Here is a 21,799-nt window from a genome sequence, read left to right on the forward strand (position 1 = left end):
GTATGATTTTTGTTCTCCTAATATAAAGTTTGAGATCTCTCAATTGTCGGTCTCATTATATTCAGCACTGTGTTTTGTGGTTTAAACACCTGTTTCCGTTATTCTATAATTATGTTATTTCAGCACCAGGGGACACCATTACCAAACGATCCTATTTCACAGCACCAGTACTCTGACACCCCCTACAGTCTTGACATAACTTATATGTCTGGTATAATGACTGGTAAGATAAATTAAGCAGTGTTATGATGCCCTGTCCAGTTCTCCAAGAATCTCGAACTGACATGTTTCAGATTACAAAGCCCTATGGCTGAAGCGGTGATGTGATTTCACAGGTAGAGTGCAAAATGAGCCAGTCTGCATTCTTTTCCAGAAATGTGTACTTGCACACTTTCTGTCATGGATAAACATTGGTGTAATCATTGGCTAGAAAAAGTTTCCAACATGATGGGAGGTGTGCAAGTGCACACTTTAAAAAAAGGCAAGGGCATTTAGAGACCGCAGACCTCAAGTGCAGGGAATGACACAGGTCTTAATTAAAAGTGTGAACTCATAACATAGAATAGAACACAATCAAGACACATTTGTACCCCATCTCATCATCCTTTATTTTGTTCATGAGCAAGCATCAACTTCATTACAATTTACCTTTCAATTGGTAGAAAAGTCAGAGCAGCCCAAACAAGCACAAAGGAAGCATTCAACAGTTCTGAAAACATTATCACCTTCCATTTTTGAGCAAAGATAAACAAAAAATGTTTGAGTGGTTTGGACATGTATTATACACAAAATAGAAGTGATTCATGCAAAGTAAATGCCCCTTGAATCCCAAAGCTCCTATGTCTGCTGGATGGACAGTGACATTCTATTCAATGCAGAAGAAAATGTCCAAAACGATGATCAAAGGTATCACAGAACTTGACTTGAGAGATGCCCAAATTCAACTGACAGACGCAAACAGTTGCAAACTCTGGCCCCTCGGAATGGTGGCCGTTCAGTAGTAACAGTTTGAATTGTACTTTTCCGTTTTTAAAAAGAAAAGGAGATGAGATGTTCAAATAAAACGTTAAGTTGACAATGGACTGTGACAAAATGAAAACGAAAATGTGAGACATTTGGAGGGAATAGCATTATACTCTGGTTCTGGTGAATTTCTTGCCACCCTCATCAACTTTGTATGCAAATAAGGCAATAATACACTGTTAAAAATTAGCATTACACAAATAGGTAACTTTATACCCACATTTGGCGCCTAGAGCATTTTAATTATGTACATCTTTTTAGAAGTGGATTTCCTCAATATGATTTAGTACAATATGGACCTACTTTCGCTAAACATCAACATGGATACATTACTTTTAATAAAACTAGCAGTGGACTATTACAACAAAATGAAATAAAATCACTTTCATCAGCTCTTAAATAGTTACAAAATTAGAAAGTTGCCACAACTAAAAGTGCGTGGATGAGTGTTTTGTTAGTTGTGTTAATTAATGCGCTGTGATCGGCAAAAGGCACTCCCAACTTGGGCTAAATTGAACGTGACCCCCTCATTGGGCACTAGTCATTATGAAGGGGAGACTGTTTACCACATTTCGATGGTTGACCAAAAATAATAAATACATTGGACCTAACAGCTCAAACCCTCAAAAGTTACCTGGAACTGGAAGCAAAAAAATATATTTTATGAAACTCACAAAGCATAAAATGGTTCATTTAAGTTACTTGAGCCATTTGGATTTGGGCACTAAAAATAAATTAACATGTAAAGTATAAGACCTCCTTTATAAACCTTTCCAACCGTTTCCAACATTGTGATGCCTCACTTTTACTCTTTAATTACTTACTTTACTTTTCACTTGGACTAAAATGCCCAAAGTCATACCATATAACATATTTATCGTCGCTGTCTGATGAAAACCTTGTGACTCAATTTTGGCCAATTTAAACTTGTTTACATTTATTGAAAGCAGTAACTCCCCTCAATGTACTCTGAACGTTTCATTACTCCAGGACCAAGAAAATATATTCAAAATAGATTGAAATTTTTTATAATTGTATGTTCATTAAATGGGAAAATATGGTCATTCTTTCAAGTTCCTGAAAACTTTGATTTTGAGATGAGGTTTTCATCAGACAACGACATTATGCAAGTTGTACATAATTAATTTGGATCCCTAAAACGGTGGAAGATTGTTAACCTGTTTGAGGGGTACAAATTATTTACTGTGTGTTTTTTTTTTTAAAGGTATTGAGAGATGAATAAGCAGTGATTTTTGAGAGGAGATATAGAGGTTAACACCCAACACATCTTTCCAATTAATTGTATGGGTTTTATACTAATACCAGAGGTAAAACAAGTTTACCAAATGTAAACAAATATCTTACAACAACTCTACAGTACAGTTACATGTACAATAAAATGTAGTGGTCTACTGCAAAAAAATATATAATTTTAAAGATTCAAACAAGAATAAAGAAGATTCAATTTTAAAGATTTCTCACATACAATGTATCAGTAGTCACTTACATATTCAATCGCAATTGTTATTAGTTATTTGAAGGTTTAAAAATCCTTCCAATAAGTAAAACAACTGTAGTGAGAGTAAGACTAAGATGATGGGGCGGCAGGTAGCTTAGTGGTTAAGAGCGTTGTGCCAGTAACCGAAAGGTCGCTTATTCTAATCCCCAAGCCGACTAGGTGAAAAATCTGTCGATGTGCCCATGAGCAAGGCACTTAACCCTAATTGCTCCTGTAAGTTGCTCTGGATAAGAGCGTCTGCTAAAATGACAAAAAATATATATATATATCTGTAATGAGAAAACCGTTTAAAAATGTAATTTATATATTATTATTTCAGGTTAAATAACCCTGCAATGAAGCAGATTGAAATGTTCTCGCATTTCACTTATCTTCCAAAGAACGACAACATGTGAATTGATAGCGGAACTGCGGAAGCTGACCGTTTTCTTAGTACAGTTTGTTACAGTGCCTTCAGAAAGTATTCACACCCCTTGACTTTTTCCACATTTTGTTGTGTTACAGACTGAATTTAAAACGGATTTCGTTTTTTTTGGTCACTGGCCGACACAATATCCCAAATTGTCAAAGTGGAATCATGTTTTTTGAAATTTCTACAAATTAAATAAAAATGAAAAACTTTAATGTCTTGAGTCAATAAGTATTCAACCCCTTTGTAAGTTGCATGGACTCACTCTGTGTGCAATAATACTGTTTAACATTATTTTTTTAATGATTACCTCATCTCTGTACCCCACACATACAAATCTGTAAGGTCCCTCAGTCGAGCAGTGAATTTCAAACACAGATTCCACCACAAAGACCAGGGAGGTTTTCCAATGCCTAGCAAAGAAGGGCACCTATTGGTAGATGGGTAAAAATATAAAAAAAAGCAGACATTGAATATCCCTTTGAGCATGGTGAAGTTATTAATTACACTTTGGATGGTGTATCAACACACCCAGTCAATATAAAGATACAGGCGTCTTTCCTAACTCAGTTGCCGGAGAGGAAGGAAACCGCACAGGGATTTCACCATGAGGCCAATGGTGACTTTAAAACAGTTACAGAGTTTAATGGCTGTAATAGGAGAAAACTGAGGATGGATCAACAACATTGTAATTTCTCCACAATACTAACCTAATTGACAGAGTGAAAAGGAAACCTGTACAGAATAAAAATATCCAAAACATGCATCCTGTTTGCAACAAGGCACTAAATTAATACTGCAAAAAATTTGGCAAAGCAATTCACTTTTTGTTCTGAATACATTCCACATCAAGTAACTCATGCAAGCAGTAAAACCTGATTTAAAAAACAGATAAAAATACACCTGATGGAACAGCGGGGACTGTGAAGAGACACACAGACAAAGAGACATGCATACATACACACGATAACATATGCACTATACACACACGTACACATGGATTGTGTTGTAGGCCTGAGGGCACACACTTAAATGTGTTGTGAAATCTGTTATCTAATCTAATGTTTTTTTTTTATTGTATATAACTGCCTTAATTTTGCTGGACCCCAGGAAGAGTAGCTGCTGCCTTGGCACCAGTTAATGGGGATCCATAATAAATACAAATGCAAATACAAAAGTGTTATGTTTGGGGCAAATCCAGTACCATATAAATCCAGTCTCCATATTTGTTTTCTGGATAAAATCCTAGAGGAAAACTTGGTTCAGTCTGCCTTCCACCAGACACTTGGAGATGAATTCACCCTACAGAAGGACAATAACCTAAAACACAAGGCCAAATCTACACTGGAGTTGCTTACCAAGAAGATAGTGAATGTTCCGGAGTGGCCGAGTTACAGTTTTGACATAAATCTACTTGAAACTCTATGGCAAGACCTGAAAATGGTTATCTAGCAATGATCAACAACCGCACAATTGGAGAGAGCTTGAAGTATTTTGAAAAGAATAATGGGCAAATGTTGCACAATCCAGGTGTGGAAAGCTCTTAGAGACTCACAGCTGTAATCGCTGCCAAAGGTGCTTCTACAAAGTATTGACTCAAGGGTGTGAATACTTATGTAAATTAGATATTTATGTATTTCATTTTCAATACATTTGCAAAAATGTCTAAAAACATGTTTTCACGTTGTCATTATTGGGTATTTTGTGTAGATGGGTGAGAAAATAATCTATTTAATCCATTTTGAATTCAGGCTGTAACACAACAAAATGTGGAATACGTCAAGGGGTATGAATACTTTCTGAAGGCACTGGTTTACTGAATGTGATTATTTACAGTATATATTTTTTTACTTCTGTACAATAATAGACTAGAATGGGAATGAAATACATTATCACCTTTAGTACTGCATTGCCAAATGTGCAAGCCAAGCAAAGTGTAGCATGTGAGGAGCCAAAAGCTAAATCGACCAGTCCTGTCCGCAATAAGCAAAGAAACAACTTCCTCCTTGCAAAAGAAAATACAAAATTAGCAACACTTTGTCATAGAAACCCGTTCAGGGTCTGGGTTTCTTTTCTTGAAGCGGACATTTTGTACAAGCATGACGGAAGAGCTTTGCCATAAAATTTGCAACATGCTATATATAGCCTTTGTGACAAAAATATTCTACACAACGTATTGCGTCCTTTTAGATATTGGACCCCTTTGTTTAGGTCTTCACTAACACATTGACATGGTTTATTGATATTTACAAAATATTAAAAAGCAATTTAATCATATACACATATGACTTGTTCAAATATCCTCATGCACTAAAAGGAGAACAATTTAAATATGTGGTCTAAGTGTCTAAAACGTCATCGTTTCACTCTCCGGACTACAACTCAAGCACACAAAGAAAAAATAACTGATGATCAATGTTTCTCTCATTTAGTGGCAAACAAATCTAAAATTGATGCACAAGGAACATACATTTAAAAAAATCATTCTCCATTTTGAAAGCCGTACATACAAGTGCAAGGTTGGTTCCTCACTTAGCTCAAAACAAAATGCAAATGTTGTTCCTGGGAATAACATTTTCTGTAAAAAAAAAAGAAGGAAGAAATCACAATCAGGTGATTACTATACTACACTGAGTACCACCACTGAGATGACAACAGGGAAACCTTGACCATATATAGCTTTTAAGGGAGTTTTGTGTTTTTACATCATGGTTCCTCTGTAAGGAATTTGTAAGGGTGTGCCCCCACTGGTTAAGAGGGGTAGTGAGGATGAGGACTTGTGTAGGTATGACTGAGTCATGTGTGTTTGCGTGTATATATATATATATATATATATATATATATATATATATACACACACACACACACACAAGTGTGTGTGTATGTGTAAATTAATGAGTACGTGTGTATGTGCGTGTCTGTTAGTAGGTGAGTGTGGAGTTGTCCCACTCCAGCTGCTGCTGTCTGCTGGCACCCTGCTGGTCCTCTGGCTCTTCGGCCTCCTCGTCCTCACTGCTCTCCGACTCTGCACTCGTTATCGGGTCGTCGTCCTCCTTGCCGTTCTCACTCTCCTCCTCCTCACTACTGTGCTGGTCCTCATAAGTCTACCAGAGGAAAGCGAGAGAGAGGGAGAGAGGGTCAGTCTTTTACACATTATTAAGTGACTGTGAGAAAGATCTGAAGGAAGTGGAGGAACCCGATCAGCAGCTGTATAGGCTGTATATAAAATACATTTTGCTGCCTTGAAATAAATCTAAAAAGGGATTAAATTAGATGTTTTCCCTACAGATCTACACAACCTACTCCATATTTTCAAAGTGAAATAACATTATAGAAAAATATTCCTAATTAATAAAAAAACGAAGACGTCTGGATTGCATGAGTCCTCACACCCCAGAGTTGGAAGCTGCTTTTGGCAGCCATTACAGCTGTGCATAATTTAAAATAACATTCTACCAACTTTGCACAACTCTTAGGTCAACCTATATCCATCGTTTTTTGTAAAAATTGCTCAAGCTCAGTAAATTTTGTTGGGAATCATTGACAGACAGAAATATTCAAACCGTGGGACTAAACACCTCCCTCTGCAACTGGATCCTGGACTTCCTGACCGGCCGCCCCCAGGTGGTGTAGGTAACAACACATCCGCCACGCTGTTCCTCAACACGGGGGCCCCTCAGGTGTGCATGCTCAGTCTCCTCCTGTACTCCCTGTTCACTCATGACTGCATGGACAGGCACGACTCCAACACCAGGCATTAACTCCACACCAACATTGGTAGGCCTGATCACCGACAATGACGAGACAGCCTATAGGGAGGAGGTCAGAGACCTGGCCGTGTGGTGCCAGGACAACAACCTCTCCCTCAACATGATCAAGAGAAAGGAGATGATTGTGGACTACAGGAAAAAGAAGAGGACCGAGCACGCCCCCATTCTCATTGACGGGGCTGTAGTGGAGCAGGTTGAGAGCTTCAAGTTCCTTGGTGTCCACATCACCAACAAACTAACATGGTCCAAGCACACCAAAACAGTCGTGAAGAGGGCACGAAAAAAACCCTAAGGAGACTGAAAAAATTTGGCATGGGTCCTCAGATCCTCAAAAGGTTCTACAGCTGCACCATTGAGAGCATCCTGACAGGTTGCATCACTGCCTGGTATGGCAACTGCTCCGCCTCCGACCGCAAGGCACGCCAGAGGGTAGTGCGTACGGCCCAGTACATCACTGGGGCCAAGCTTCCTGCCATCCAGGACCTCTATACCAGGCGGTGTCAGAGGAAGGCCCTAAAAATTGTCAAAGACTCCAGCCAACCTAGTCATAGACTGTTCTCACTGCTACCGCACGGCAAGCGGTACCGGAGCGCCAAGTCTAGGTCCAAGAGGCTTCTAAACAGCTTCTACCCTCAAGCCATAAGACTCCTGAACATCTAATCAAATGGCTACCCAGACTATTTGCATTGCCCCCTCCCCCCTCTTTTACGCTGCTGCTACTCTCTGTTTATCATCTACACATAGTCACTTTAATAACTCCACCTACATGTACATATTACCTCAATTACCTCGACTAACCGGTGACCCCGCACATTGACTCGGTACCGGTACCCCCTGTATATAGCCTCGCTCTGCTATTTTTACTGCTACTCTTTAATTATTTGTTACTTTTATTTAGTATTATTTTATATTGTATTTTTTGTGATTTTTTGGGGGTATTCTTCTTAAAACTGGCTTGTAAGTAAGCATTTCACAGTAAGGTCTACACTTGTTGTATTCGGCGCATGTGACAAACACAATTTGATTTGATTTGATTCACCTGGTCAGTCTATGTCATGAAAAGAGCAGGTGTTCCTAATGTTTTGTACACTCAGTGTATGTTGTGCTAAGAGTTGTGCAAGGTTGGTAGAATCTTATTCAAAATGATTCACAGCTGTAATGGCTGCCTGCCAAAGGTGCTTGCACCAAGTATTAACTCTGGGGTGAGAAGACATACGCAATCAATACATGTTCATTTTTTATTAATTTGGAAAATGCTCTATAATTTGTCTTTCACTTTGAATATGTAGAGTAGGTTGTGTAGATCGGTAGAAAAAATATCTAATTTAATCCCTTTTAAGATTAAATTTCAAGGCAGCAAAATGTGAAGACTGTGCAAGGCGTGTGTCCACTTTGGGGGGCCAAGTCGTACCATAACTGAGCGATATGGTGCCATCATGTGCTGTCGGAAATTATCGTAACTACGAGTTTCTGACTTGGAAGTTTAACTTGAACGACATCTCAACTCAGCTTTGACAATAAATCTGTTTTTGACTATTACATATTTATCAATGTGAATAATGTAGCTAGGTTGACCATATTGTCAATGTTAAGCAAGCTAGCTGAATGTATTTATTATTAGCACTGTTAGCTAGCTTATCTAACTACCTAAAAATAGTCTAACTAAAATCGTATATATTTATACTAAACTAAAATATAAACACAACATGTAAAGTGTTGGTCCCATGTTTCATGAGCTGAAATGAAATATCCTAGAAATGTTCCACACGCACAAAACGCTTATTTCTCTCAAATTTGTTTACATCCCTGTTAGTGAGCATTTTTCCTTTGCCAATATATGTCATCCACCTGAAAGGTGTGGCATATCAAGAAGCTGATTAAACAGCATGATCATTACACAGGTGCCCCTTGTGCTGGGGACAATAAAAGGCCACTAAAATAATGCCACAGATGTCTCAAGTTTCGAAGGAGCGTGCAATTGGCATGCTGACTGCAGGAATTTCCACCAGAGCTGTTACTAGAGAATTTAATGTTCATTTCTCTACCATAAGCCACCTCCAACGTTGTTTTAGAGAATTTGGCAGTACGTCCAACCGGCCTCACAACCGCAGACCACTTGTAACCACGCCAGCCCAGGACATCGACATCCGGCTTCTTCACCTGCGATATCGTCTGAGACCAGACCCCCGGACAGCTGATGATACTGTGGGTTTGCACAACCGAAGAACTGTCAGAAACTGTCTTAGGGAAGCTCATCTGCGTGCTCGTCGTCCTCACCAGTGTCTTGACCGACTGCAGTTCGGCGTCGTAACAGACTTCAGTGGGCATACAGTGAGGGAAAAAAGTATTTGATCCCCTGCTGATTTTGTACGTTTGCCCACTGATAAAGACATGATCAGTCTATAATTTTAATGTTAGGTTTATTTGAACAGTGAGAGACAGAATAACAACAAAAAAATCCAGAAAAACGCATGTCAAAAATGTTATGAACTGATTTTCATTTTAATGAGGGAAATAAGTATTTGACCCCTCTGCAAAACATGACTTAATACTTGGTGGCCAAACCCTTGTTGGCAATCACAGAGGTCAGACGTTTCTTGTAGTTGGCCACCACGTTTGCACATATCTCAGGAGGGATTTTGTTCCACTCCTCTTTGCAGATCTTCTCCAAGTCATTAAGGTTTCGAGGCTGACGTTTGGCAACTCGAACCTTCAGCTCCCTCCACAGATTTTCTATGGGATTAAGGTCTGGAGACTGGCTAGGCCACTCAAGGACCTTAATGTGCTTCTTCTTGAGCCACTCCTTTGTTGCCTTGGCCGTGTGTTTTGGGTCATTGTAATGCTGGAATACCCATCCACAACCCATTTTCAATGCCCTGGCTGAGGGAAGGAGGTTCTCATCCAAGATTTGACGGTACATGGCCCCATCCATTGTCCCTTTGATGCGGTGAAGTTGTCCTGTCCCCTTAGCAGAAAAACACCCCCAAAGCATAATGTTTCCACCTCCATGTTTGATGGTGGGGATGGTGTTCTTGGGGTCATAGGCAGCATTCCTCCTCCTCCAAACACGGCGAGTTGAGTTGATGCCAAAGAGCTCGATTTGGGTCTCATCTGACCACAACACTTTCACCCAGTTCTCCTCTGAATCATACAGATGTTTATTGCCAAACTTCAGACGGGCATGTATATGTGCTTTCTTGAGCAGAGGGACCTTGCGGGTGCTGCAGGATTTCAGTCCTTCACGGCGTATTGTGTTACCAATTGTTTTTTTGGTGACTATGGTCCCAGCTGCCTTGAGATCATTGACAAGATCCTCCCGTGTAATTCTGGATTCCTCACCATTCTCATGATCATTGCAACTCCACGAGGTAAGATCTTGCATGGAGCCCCAGGCTGAGGGAGATTGACAGTTATTTTGTGTTTCTTCCATTTGCGAATAATAGCACCAACTGTTGTCACCTTCTCATCAAGCTGCTTGCCGATGGTCTTGTAGCCCATTCCAGCCTTATGTAGGTCTACAATCTTGTCCCTGACATCCTTGGAGCGCTCTTTGGTCTTGGCCATGGTGGAGAGTTTGGTATCTGATTGATTGATTGCTTCTGTGGACAGGTGTCTTTTATACAGGTAACAAGCTGAGATTAGGAGCACTCCCTTTAAGAGTGTGCTACTAATCTCAGCTCGTTACCTGTATAAAAGACACCTGGGAGCCAGAAATCTTTCTTATTGAGAGGGGGTCAAATACTTATTTCCCTCATTAAAATGCAAATCAATTTATAACATTTTTGACATGCGTTTTTCTGGATTTTTTTGTTGTTATTTTGTCTCTCACTGTTCAAATAAACCTACCATTAAAATTATAGACTGATCATTTCTTTGTCAGTGGGCAAACGTACAAAATCAGCAGGGGATCAAATACTTTTTTCCCTCACTGTATGCTCACCTTCGATGGCCACTGGCACGCTCGAGAAGTGTACTCTTCATGGATGAATCCCGGTTTCAACTGTACCGGGCAGATGGCACACAGCGTGTATGGCATTGTGTAGGCGAGTGGTTTGCTGATGTCAACATTGTGAACAGAGTGCCCCATGGCGGCGGTTATGGTATGGGCAGGCATAAGCTACGGAAAACGAACACAATTGCATTTTATCTATGGCAATTTTAATGCACAGAGATACCGTGACAAGATCCCGAGGCCCATTGTCGTGGCATTCATCCGCCGCCATCACCTCATGTTTCAGCAGCAAAATGCACGGCCCCATGTTGCAACGATCCGTACACAATTCCCGGTAGCTGAAAATTTCCCAGTTCTTCCATGGCCTACATACTCACCAGACATGTCACCAGTGAGCATGTTTGGGATGCTCTGGATCGACGTGTACGACAGCGTGTTCCAGTTCCCGCCTATATCCAGCAACTTCGCACAGCCATTGAAGAGGAGTGCGATATCATTCCACAGGCCACAATTAACAACCTGATCAACTCTATGCGAAGGAGAAGTGTCGCACTTCATGCGGCAAATGGTGGTCACACCAGATACTGAATGGTTTTCTGATCCATGACCCTACCTTTTTCTGTAAATGTATCTGTGACCACATTCGCATATCTGTATTCCCAGTCATGTGAAACCCATAGATTATGGCCTAATTAATTTATTTCAATTGACTGATTTCCTTTTATGAACTGTAACTCTGTTAAATCTTTGAAATTGTTGCATGTTGCGTTTATATTTTTGTTCAGTGTATATTACCTCCATGGGGTTGACCGTGATCGTAAGGGCCGAGTCGTCCCAGTCCATCTCGTTCTCCTTGCCGCCCTCTGTGTCCCTCATGGTGCGATTGTGGGCCGACTGGATCCGGAACACGCCCAGGACGACCATGAACACCAGGAAGCTGACGCACACCACGATGACGATGGTGGCGGCGCTGGGGACCACTGGGGACAACGCACACAGACAGAATATGTATTAGGACACACACTATATTCACTTCTAGGGCAGGGGAAAGCAAGTTTTCCAAGGGTTACTGCATCAAATATAATTCCCCAAAAGTAGATTATATTTCTCCTCTGTACAAAAACAAGAAATCAAGACAGATTCTCTCTCTTCAGACACATCTTCCACAGCCTATTTGTAGCCTGTCCTTTAATCAATTATTTTTATTCTTCCTGCTTGTTTTTTTATGTTATTTCCTTCATGTTATTGTTTTATGCACTTTAAATGAAGTTTGATTTGATTAGCTATATGGTGCATGGATGGAAGAGTTGTTGTTTTTGGACTGTCACGTTCTAGGCATGTACTGTATATGCTTTACTCCTGATAATGTTATCGTAATAAAGTCACATTTCTGGAGACCTATAAACAGGGCCTACGATAGAATTCATACACAACCTCTCACACTGAGCAGAAGAAACATACGGAAAACTACAGAACAAACTACAAACAACAATGAAGAAACACTGACTGTAACATTAGTTTGTAAAGTAAATATGTTTAGCTTCCTAACAAAGGTTTTGCACTTTGAAGACTAATGCTAGAGTAGTAGTCCATTTAAACGGTTGCAATATTGTCATGAATGTTGTCATGTTATGAAAATAAATAGTAATTGTGATGATCAGTGATGTATGTCTGAAACCCTTATGGCAACTGTATGTATGTGTAATGTCTGAAACTGTGTGTGCCATCCTTATGTGCTACTGGTCCTACTAGTGCTGACAGCCCTGTCCTCCGTGGCAATGGAATCTCTGATGTTCCAGCCTCTAGACTGTGCTGACATCTGCAACGAGCAGTGGTGTCTACAGGATATACCCTGGTGGACCCAACTCTCCTCGCTACGCCTACTGTGATATGGACACACAGGGAGGGAAATGGACGGTGAGTAGCTCATTCTGCCTTGAAACCAATGCAATAACTACACTGCTAAAATTAATGCTTTTTTAAGTAAGGCCAAAAGCCTGACAAAACTATTGAATATTAATTTGTACCACTGCCAATCTTGAATTGCTGAGAGCACAGATGAAAGACCATTGATCCTATGAGTTATTTCCTTCTGAGTGTGACTGGATTTGAACAATGTCAAATCCCCCAACTGAGCTTATCAATACTTTATTTCATATTCAATGTATGAAATTAACATTAAACATACATTTCATACACTTCATAGAAGTTGCAAATTGGTAAAATGTATCATCTTGCTCTTTCAACCTTCTCCTTCTCCCCCTCCCCTCTCTCGCTCGCTTCCCATCTCTCGCTCTCCCCAGGTATTCCAGAGGAGGATGGATGGAACAGTGAACTTCTACAGAGGACGGACGAGTATAAGAATGGCTTAGGACACGTAGGTGGAGAGTACAAACCTTTGTGATGTTCTCAAGATTGCATAGATGACAATAATGATGAATCATTCATCAGTAATGACACAACTTAACAGCAGAGTGTCTTAATTTTGATGAAATATTTTCTCAATAATTATTTTGGATACAGATTTAATTCTCTTAGGGCCTTTCTATGGATTTCATTTGAGGAAGATCCAAAACATCATCATTATCTTTGGGCCAATCTCACGTGGAATCACCCTATGTCTCTGGTCTCAGCCAACCCCTCTCTGTTCTTCCTGCAGGTCTGGGAACAATCCACCTGCCGACTCGGCAGAAGAACTATAAGCTAAAGGTGGACATAAAGGACTTTGACGGGAGGAAGGTCTATGCCAACTACTATACCTTCTCCATCTCTCCCAAGGCCGTTAACGCTGAGGTGGATGGATATAGACTAGTAGTCAGCAGCTTCAGGAACGGAGGGGCAGGTTAGTTGTCACATGACCTTCAGAAACTGTCATTGTGTACATTCAGTGTAACTAACGTACCGTAACAGACCCAGCTAGACTGACTTATTTCAGAACAGAAATGTGGTTCTGAAGGCAAATCCATAAGTAGGCTAATTTCACTAAACCAGCCTACATTGTTTCCCTAGGTGATTCCTTAACCTACACCACAGCGGAGTAACTTTTGACTGAGACGTGGGCCCGGTTTCCCAAAAGCATGGGAAGCTAAGTTCATCGTTAGAATCTTTGTAGGAGCATCGATAAATCTCCAAGCGGTTTCACAAAACCATCGTTACTAAAGTTGCAGTTGAAAACGCTTGTTATTTACCGACTGCCTCAGACCACTCATAGAACTGCGGAGTGCGCCGTTAGGTATGTTTTTTCCCCCTACCTCATCGCTTTATACACAGAAGATCTCTGCTAAATATAGAATCAAGATGTTTATCTGTCTCTCAGTGACTGCCGATAACTTCACAACAAAGTTGACTACAAGTACAAAGTTGCCGATGTCTTTGCAATTGTTACAAACAAGTGAAGGATACAAAGATGTTTCAAATGAAAACCGAGATGACTGCATTAAAAGATAAATAGCCTACCTAGAGTACAGGCCACATACTGTAGGCCTATATACATGTAACTGCCAAAATAATGGACACACTTGAGTAAACGAGGGATACATAGTACTGTATATTGAAAGCAGGCGCTTCCACACAGGTGTGGTTCCTGAGTTAATTAAGCAATTAACATCCCATCATGCTTAGGGTCATGCATATAAATGCTGGACAGGCCATTATTTTGGCTACCATGGCTATGTCCCCATAGGATGACAATGCCTCCATCCACAGGGCACGAGTGGCCACTGAATCGTTTGATGAGCATGAAAACGATGTAAACTATAAGCCATGGCCATCTCAGTCACCAGATCTCAACCCAATTGAACACTTATGGGAGATTCTGGAGCGGCGCCTGAGACAGTGTTTTCCACCACCATCAACAAAACACCAAATGATGGAACACCAATAGAGTTCCAGACACTTGTAGAATCTATACCAAGGTGCTTTGAAGCTATTCTGGCTCGTGGTGGTCAAACGTCCTATTAAGACATGTTATGTTGGTGTATTTTAGGGTAAGCATTAGAATAAACCTTCCCTCAATATTTGCAGCCATAGGTGAAAATATAACAATCTAGGAGCTGATCCATTGTCAGTATTGTAGAATAATTGTAATGTTAAAGTGGGTGTAGCACCTATTGCTCAATGCCAGAAACGCATATAATAGTAACTTAGAAAACAAGAAAACATTCCCAAATTATTCTCTTATAATATTATAATGATGTTCTAAAAGTTGTGTTTGGGGTTTTCTTCAAATCAGCTCTAACTTCGGAAACAATACCACAACACCCTGCGGTCCACGTCACACGATGAATGAAAGTGGGATAAATTTGTGAGATTGAGGCGGACGAACTGGGCGTCTACTCGTCAATCTGCGGGGAACATTCATCATGTGGATTTTGCTCAATGGGAAAGTTTTTTATTTGTTTTATCTTAGGATCAATGTTGTAACAGTTGCTTCTTGTTGATGAAGCAGCTGCTAACGTTAGCGTGCTATAGCTAGCTATCCTCTTCCTCTGTTTCTGAATTAATTTGTGGCTATTTCTTTCTAATTGGCAAAATAAGTGAGCTAGATTGTTTGTGTACTGCCTTATGTCGATAACATAGCAAGCTAAGTTTGTCACTGGTATGAGCTAGTAAGTATCCTAAACCTAGCCAGATAGACGGTGATAGCTGCAAGCTAAAACCGGGGAAAGGGAGGAGAGAATTCACTTTCTGTTTAATCTGCTGCTGGCTTGCTAATGTTCACTCAAATACGTATTTCCACATGTTATTGATGAAATTATATTTGTATTCAATAAAGATTGTAATTGTGTCAATATGGTTCTCTAGCAGATAAGTAAGAATAGCTCACCCGGTGTTCAAGAATGGCCTTTTTCCCCTTTATTCAGATTACAACCTCTCACTTTCGGTTATTTGAAAATGAAATAATCTCCAAAATATCACTGTTTTTAAAACAAGCCATAGAAAGTTGTTTGCAATTTCAGTTTAATCCACCCGAAAATACCTAACAAATGTTACAACAAATATTGTGGTTAAACTCAAATATACTGTACTAATTGATTTTGATATATATATATATTTTTTACTGTATAATATTTGTAAATTATATCATGAATAGGACTGGTGGAGTTGTCACAAATGCAGCTAACAAGAATATATGGAAATGTCTGCTCTATCCAAAATGACAACCAACTAATTGCAGCATTTCCGCTAAAATGGAAGAGGCAAGTGGAAGGGAGAGAAAATTGTGATTATAAAATTGTAGAGTTATTTGTATCTTGGAGACTAATTTGATTATTATAAATATTTTGAATTGAAATTATAAATAATTTTTCGGTCCATGTACATTTATGAGCCATAACTTTTTATCATTAAGTAGTATATTCAAAGCAATCCATCTTCCTTGAGGATCTATTTTAATGTATGGCAACTCAAAATCAAGATTGTTTTTGAATAGGATCATAACCTTTTGAATTCCTTAGGTCATGACAGAAATAGATTTTACCATCCCACTCTTTTTCCCCAAGCCAGAATATAGTGAATGAGTTACCTGTAAACAATAAGTATGCTAATCCTTTTCCTTTAACCATGTAAAAGCTGCTTTTCTTTTCCTATTATTTGCCAAACCAATAGCAATGGCTGTGGGATGCATACACGAACACGCCCCACCCCGACTTACACATCTACACCTCTTCCCTTCCACCCATACACACACCTACACATCAAAGAGAGGAGACCAAGCCCACCCATGTCTGAGCTTCGTTCATGATATCTGGAAAAAGATATACCAGTATTCCAAAGAAAATGTTTAAGGATCCCCCTTGGATGCCTCTATGGGATAAACATCGATAACAAATCATTGATAGCAAATCATAATACCATCAATAATAAATCATTTAGATAGGCTGAGCTGCAAGAAAGGGTAGTCATGAAAATCTGTGATCTATTTACACAGGAAAGCTTTATCTCTCATGCGGGAATCAACACCAATATATCCCGTAGACAGCTACCATGATGGAAATACACTGCTCAAATAAATTAAGGGAACACTAAAATAACACATCCTAGATCTGAATGAATGAAATAATCTTATTAAATACTTTTTTCTTTACATAGTTGAATGTGCTGACAACAAAATCACACAAAAATTATCAATGGAAATCAAATGTATCAACCCATGGAGGTCTGGATTTGGAGTCACACTCAAAATTAAAGTGGAAAACCACACTACAGGCTGATCCAACTTTGATGTAATGTCCTTAAAACAAGTCAAAATTAGGCTCAGTAGTGTGTGTGGCCTCCACGTGCCTGGATGACCTCCCTACAACGCCTGGGCATGCTCCTGATGAGGTGGCGGATGGTCTCCTGAGGGATCTCCTCCCAGACCTGGACTAAAGCATTCGCCAACTCCTGGACAGTCTGTGGTGCAACGTGGTGTTGGTGGATGGAGCGAGACATGATGTCCCAGATGTGCTCAATTGGATTCAGGTCTGGGGAACGGGCGGGCCAGTCCATAGCATCAATGCCTTCCTCTTGCAGGAACTGCTGACACACTCCAGTCACATGAGGTCTAGCATTGTCTTGCATTAGGAGGAACCCAGGGCCAACCGCACCAGCATATGGTCTCACAAGGGGTTTGAGGATCTCATCTCGGTACCTAATGGCAGTCAGGCTACCTCTGGCGAGCACATGGAGGGCTGTGCCCCCCAAAGAAATGCCACCCCACACCATGACTGACCCACCGCCAAACCGGTCATGCTGGAGGATGTTGCAGGCAGCAGAACGTTCTCCACGGCGTCTCCAGACTCTGTCACGTCTGTCACATGTGCTCAGTGTGAACCTGCTTTCATCTGTGAAGAGCACAGGGCGCCAGTGGCGAATTTGCCAATCTTGGTGTTCTCTGGCAAATGCCAAACGTCCTGCACGGTGTTGGGCTGTAAGCACAACCCCCACCTGTGGATGTCGGCCCCTCATACCACCCTCATGGAGTCTGTTTCTGACCGTTTGAGCAGACACATGCACATTTGTGGCCTGCTGGAGGTCATTTTGCAGGGCTCTGGCAGTGCTCCTCCTGCTCCTCCTTGCACAAAGGCGGAGGTAGCGGTCCTGTTGCTGGGTTGTTGCCCTCCTACGGCCTCCTCCACGTCTCCTGATGTACTGGCCTGTCTCCTGGTAGTGCCTCCATGCTCTGGACACTACGCTGACAGACACAGCAAACCTTCTTGCCACAGCTCGCATTGATGTGCCATCCTGGATGAGCTGCACTACCTGAGCCACTTGTGTGGGTTGTAGACTCCGTCTCATGCTACCACTAGAGTGAAAGCACCGCCAGCATTCAAAAGTGACCAAAACATCAGCCAGGAAGCATAGGAACTGAGAAGTGGTCTGTGGTCACCACCTGCAGAACCACTCCTTTATTGGGGGTGTCTTGCTAATTGCCTATAATTTCCACCTGTTGTCTATTCCATTTGCACAACAGCATGTGAAATGTATTGTCAATCAGTGTTGCTTCCTAAGTGGACAGTTTGATTTCACAGAAGTGTGATTGACTTGGAGTTACATTGTGTTGTTTAATTGTTCCCTTGATTTTTTTGAGGAGTGTACTTTAAACTACGGACCTCAGTCAACACTTTCAGAGGTAATTCTATGCAACTGCCAAAAGCGTCGTACTGGGACTCACACTTTCTAGAGAGTAGCACACCCACAATAAAAACTCCTGGAGTCTATAGAGAGGTCCTTGGAGTAATATCATCTGATTTCCAGGCCCTGAAGAGAATATGGGCAAAAGACTTGGACTGAGATATCACCAAGACCGAATGGGATGAGGTTTGGCAGATCTCAAAAGATGGGTCTCTAAAGCTAATGCAAATGAAACTATACATTGTTTCCATTTGGACACCCAGTAAGCTTCAAAGGGTCGGTCTGAGGCCCACAGGCGCCTGCTGGAGATGTTGATCTGAGGAGGGGACTTATCTACATATGGTAAGGAGCTGTGAAAATCTGGATGTTCTGGACTAATGTACTGAATAGTATAACTGAAGTCGTAGGGTTCACCATTGACCCAGATCCTGCAATATGTATTTCTGGAATACAATTTAGGCTAACTAGTGGATAGCCCTGGCACTAGCAGTCGCCAAAAAAATGCTATTCTGTAAATGGAAGGAAGGGGCTACACCAAATATACATGACTGGAATAATACACTGCTCAAAATGGCCAAACTTGAAAGAGTCATCTATCAAACATAAGAAAATTATAAAATTACGAAAACATGTGGGGCCCTGTCATAGAATATATAGCCTATTTCATGAAATGCTCCTTTAATGTCATGAGTTCAATCACAATCTCTAACCTAATGTCATGAGCTCAAAAATTATATCAAGCTATTCCTTTTATTATTAGAAATAATATATATTTTATGTTCTATTCAACATTTATGTTAACATTTCTATTATTATTTGCTTATCGTTCTAGGGCACTTGAAATAACGTAAACATCAAGACCAAATAACGTGTACATAACTCAAGTACAAAGTAGGTTTTATATATGTCTGCATTAACACAATGTACAAGAATGTGTAAGAATATGTAAAAACAACAATCTATAATGTCAGTTGTACTTCTTATCATTTATTGTACTACTGTTGTTTTATCTGTGTTTGAATCAAACAAATAAAATAATAATAAAAATGCAAAAAAAATGGAATACCGGAAACACCAAAATTAAGCCTTTTTATTTCTAATGTACACCATTCTTAGATTGGACAATTCCAGATCCCCCATTTCCTCCCACAATACTTGTGGTAGATTATTTTACTAATCTCCTGTTAAAATTAATCCCAACCTCGTAATCCATCAACTAATCCGCTTAATAAAAAAATAAAAAAATAATAAATCCAGCTTCTTGTGCTGGCCGGACAAGCTTTTTCCCAAGGATTATAGTCAATTAACCAAAAGTAGGGCACTTATGAAATACAGTGGGGAGAACAAGTATTTGATACACTGCCGATTTTGCAGGTTTTCCTACTTACAAAGCATGTAGAGGTCTGTAATTTTTATCATAGGTACACTTCAACTGTGAGAGACGGAATCCACAAAAATCCAGAAAATCACATTGTATAATTTTTAAGTAATTAATTTGCATTTTATTGCATGACATAAGTATTTGATACATCAGAAAAGCAGAACTTAATATTTGGTACAGAAACCTTTGTTTGCAATTACAGAGATCATACGTTTCCTGTAGGTCTTGACCAGGTTTGCATACACTGCAGCAGGGATTTTGGCCCACTCCTCCATACAGACCTTCTCCAGATCCTTCAGGTTTCGGGGCTGTCGCTGGGCAATACGGACTTTCAGCTCACTCCAAAGATTTTCTATTGGGTTAAGGTCTGGAGACTGGCTAGGCCACTCCAGGACCTTGAGATGCTTCTTACGGAGCCACTCCTTAGTTGCCCTGGCTGTGTGTTTTGGGTCGTTGTCATGCTGGAAGACCCAGCCACGACCCATCTTCAATGCTCTTACTGAGGGAAGGAGGTTGTTGGCCAAGATCTCGCGATACATGGCCCCATCCATCCTCCCCTCAATACGGTGCAGTCGTCCTGTCCCATTTGCAGAAAAGCATCCCCAAAGAATGATGTTTCCACCTCCATACTTCACGGTTGGGATGGTGTTCTTGGGGTTGTACTCATCCTTCTTCTTCCTCCAAACACGGCGAGTGGAGTTTAGACCAAAAAGCTCTATTTTTGTCTCATCAGACCAAATGACCTTCTTCCATTCCTCCTCTGGATCATCCAGATGGTCACTGGCAAACTTCAGACGGGATTGGACATGCGCTGGCTTGAGCAGAGGGACCTTGCATGCACTGCAGGATTTTAATCCATGACGGCGTAGTGTGTTACTAATGGTTTTCTTTGAGACTGTGGTCCCAGCTCTCTTCAGGTCATTGACCAGGTCCTGCCGTGTAGTTCTGGGCTGATCCCTCACCTTCCTCATGATCATTGATGCCCCACGAGGTGAGATCTTGCATGGAGCCCCAGACCGAGGGTGATTGACCGTTATCTTGAACTTCTTCCATTTTCTAATAATTGCGCCAACAGTTGTTGCCTTCTCACCAAGCTGCTTGCCTATTGTCCTGTAGCCCATCCCAGCCTTGTGCAGGTCTACAATTTTATCCCTGATGTCCTTACACAGCTCTCTGGTCTTGGCCATTGTGGAGAGGTTGGAGTCTGTTTGATTGAGTGTGTGGACAGGTGTATTTTATACAGGTAACGAGTTCAAACAGGTGCAGTTAATTCAGGTAATGAGTGGAGAACAGGAGGGCTTCTTAAAGAAAAACTAACAGGTCTGTGAGAACCGGAATTCTTACTGGTTGGTAGGTGATCAAATACTTATGTCATGCAATAAAATGCAAATTAATTACTTAAAAATCATACAATGTGATTTTCTGGATTTTTGTGGATTTCCGTCTCTCACAGTTGAAGTGTACATATGATAAAAAATTACAGACCTCTACATCCTTTGTAAATAGGAAAACCTGCAAAATCAGCAGTGTATCAAATACTTGTTCTCCCCACTGTATATAACAAAGTATTGAGTAACTTTTGTTATTGACCAAATACTTATTTTCCACCATAATTTGCAAATAAATTCATTAAAAATCCTACAATGTGATTTTCTGGATAATTTTTTCTCATTTTGTCTGTCATAGTTGACGTGTACCTATGATGAAAATTACAGGCCTCTCTCATCTTTTTAAGTGGGAGAACTTGCACAATTGGTGGCTGACTAAATACTTTTTTCCCCCACTGTATGTCATGCAATAAAATGCAAATTAATTACTTAAAAATCATACAATGTGATTTTCTGGATTTTTGTTTTAGATTCCGTCTCTCACAGTTGAAGTGTACCTATGATAAAAATTACAGACCTCTACATGCTTTATAAGTAGGAAAACCTGCAAAATCGGCAGTGTATCAAATACTTGTTCTCCCCACTGTATGTGACCGACCGCCTTGATTCGGTGCTGTGTATCAAAATTAGAAATTGTGCTTTTAAAATTGGATAAAAGTAGAGACTCAGAGCTAGAAAATTGTATATCATACACTACAGTTGAGGAACAATGAGAAAGTAATTCTGCTTTGAAAGTTGATCAA

The 21,799-nt window shown here is 40.4% G+C and overlaps 1 protein-coding gene across 2 annotated transcripts in view; it reads right to left on the bottom strand.

Annotated features, from left to right (window-relative positions):
- Window positions 1–4,737: 4,737 nt before the first annotated feature.
- Window positions 4,738–21,799, bottom strand: part of LOC121546009 (calsyntenin-1) — a 119,949-nt gene continuing 102,887 nt past the window's right edge. For both annotated transcript variants that reach the window (XM_041856971.2, XM_041856970.2), the window contains 2 exons: window positions 11,469–11,653; window positions 4,738–6,055 (listed from right to left, as the gene is read on the bottom strand). In XM_041856971.2, the coding sequence (XP_041712905.1) occupies window positions 5,873–6,055; window positions 11,469–11,653 (368 nt within the window). In that variant the 3' untranslated portion in view covers window positions 4,738–5,872. The remainder of the gene's footprint in view (window positions 6,056–11,468; window positions 11,654–21,799) is intronic.

Source organism: Coregonus clupeaformis, chromosome 30, assembly GCF_020615455.1.
Source record: "Coregonus clupeaformis isolate EN_2021a chromosome 30, ASM2061545v1, whole genome shotgun sequence".
NCBI classification, from domain to species: domain Eukaryota; kingdom Metazoa; phylum Chordata; class Actinopteri; order Salmoniformes; family Salmonidae; genus Coregonus; species Coregonus clupeaformis.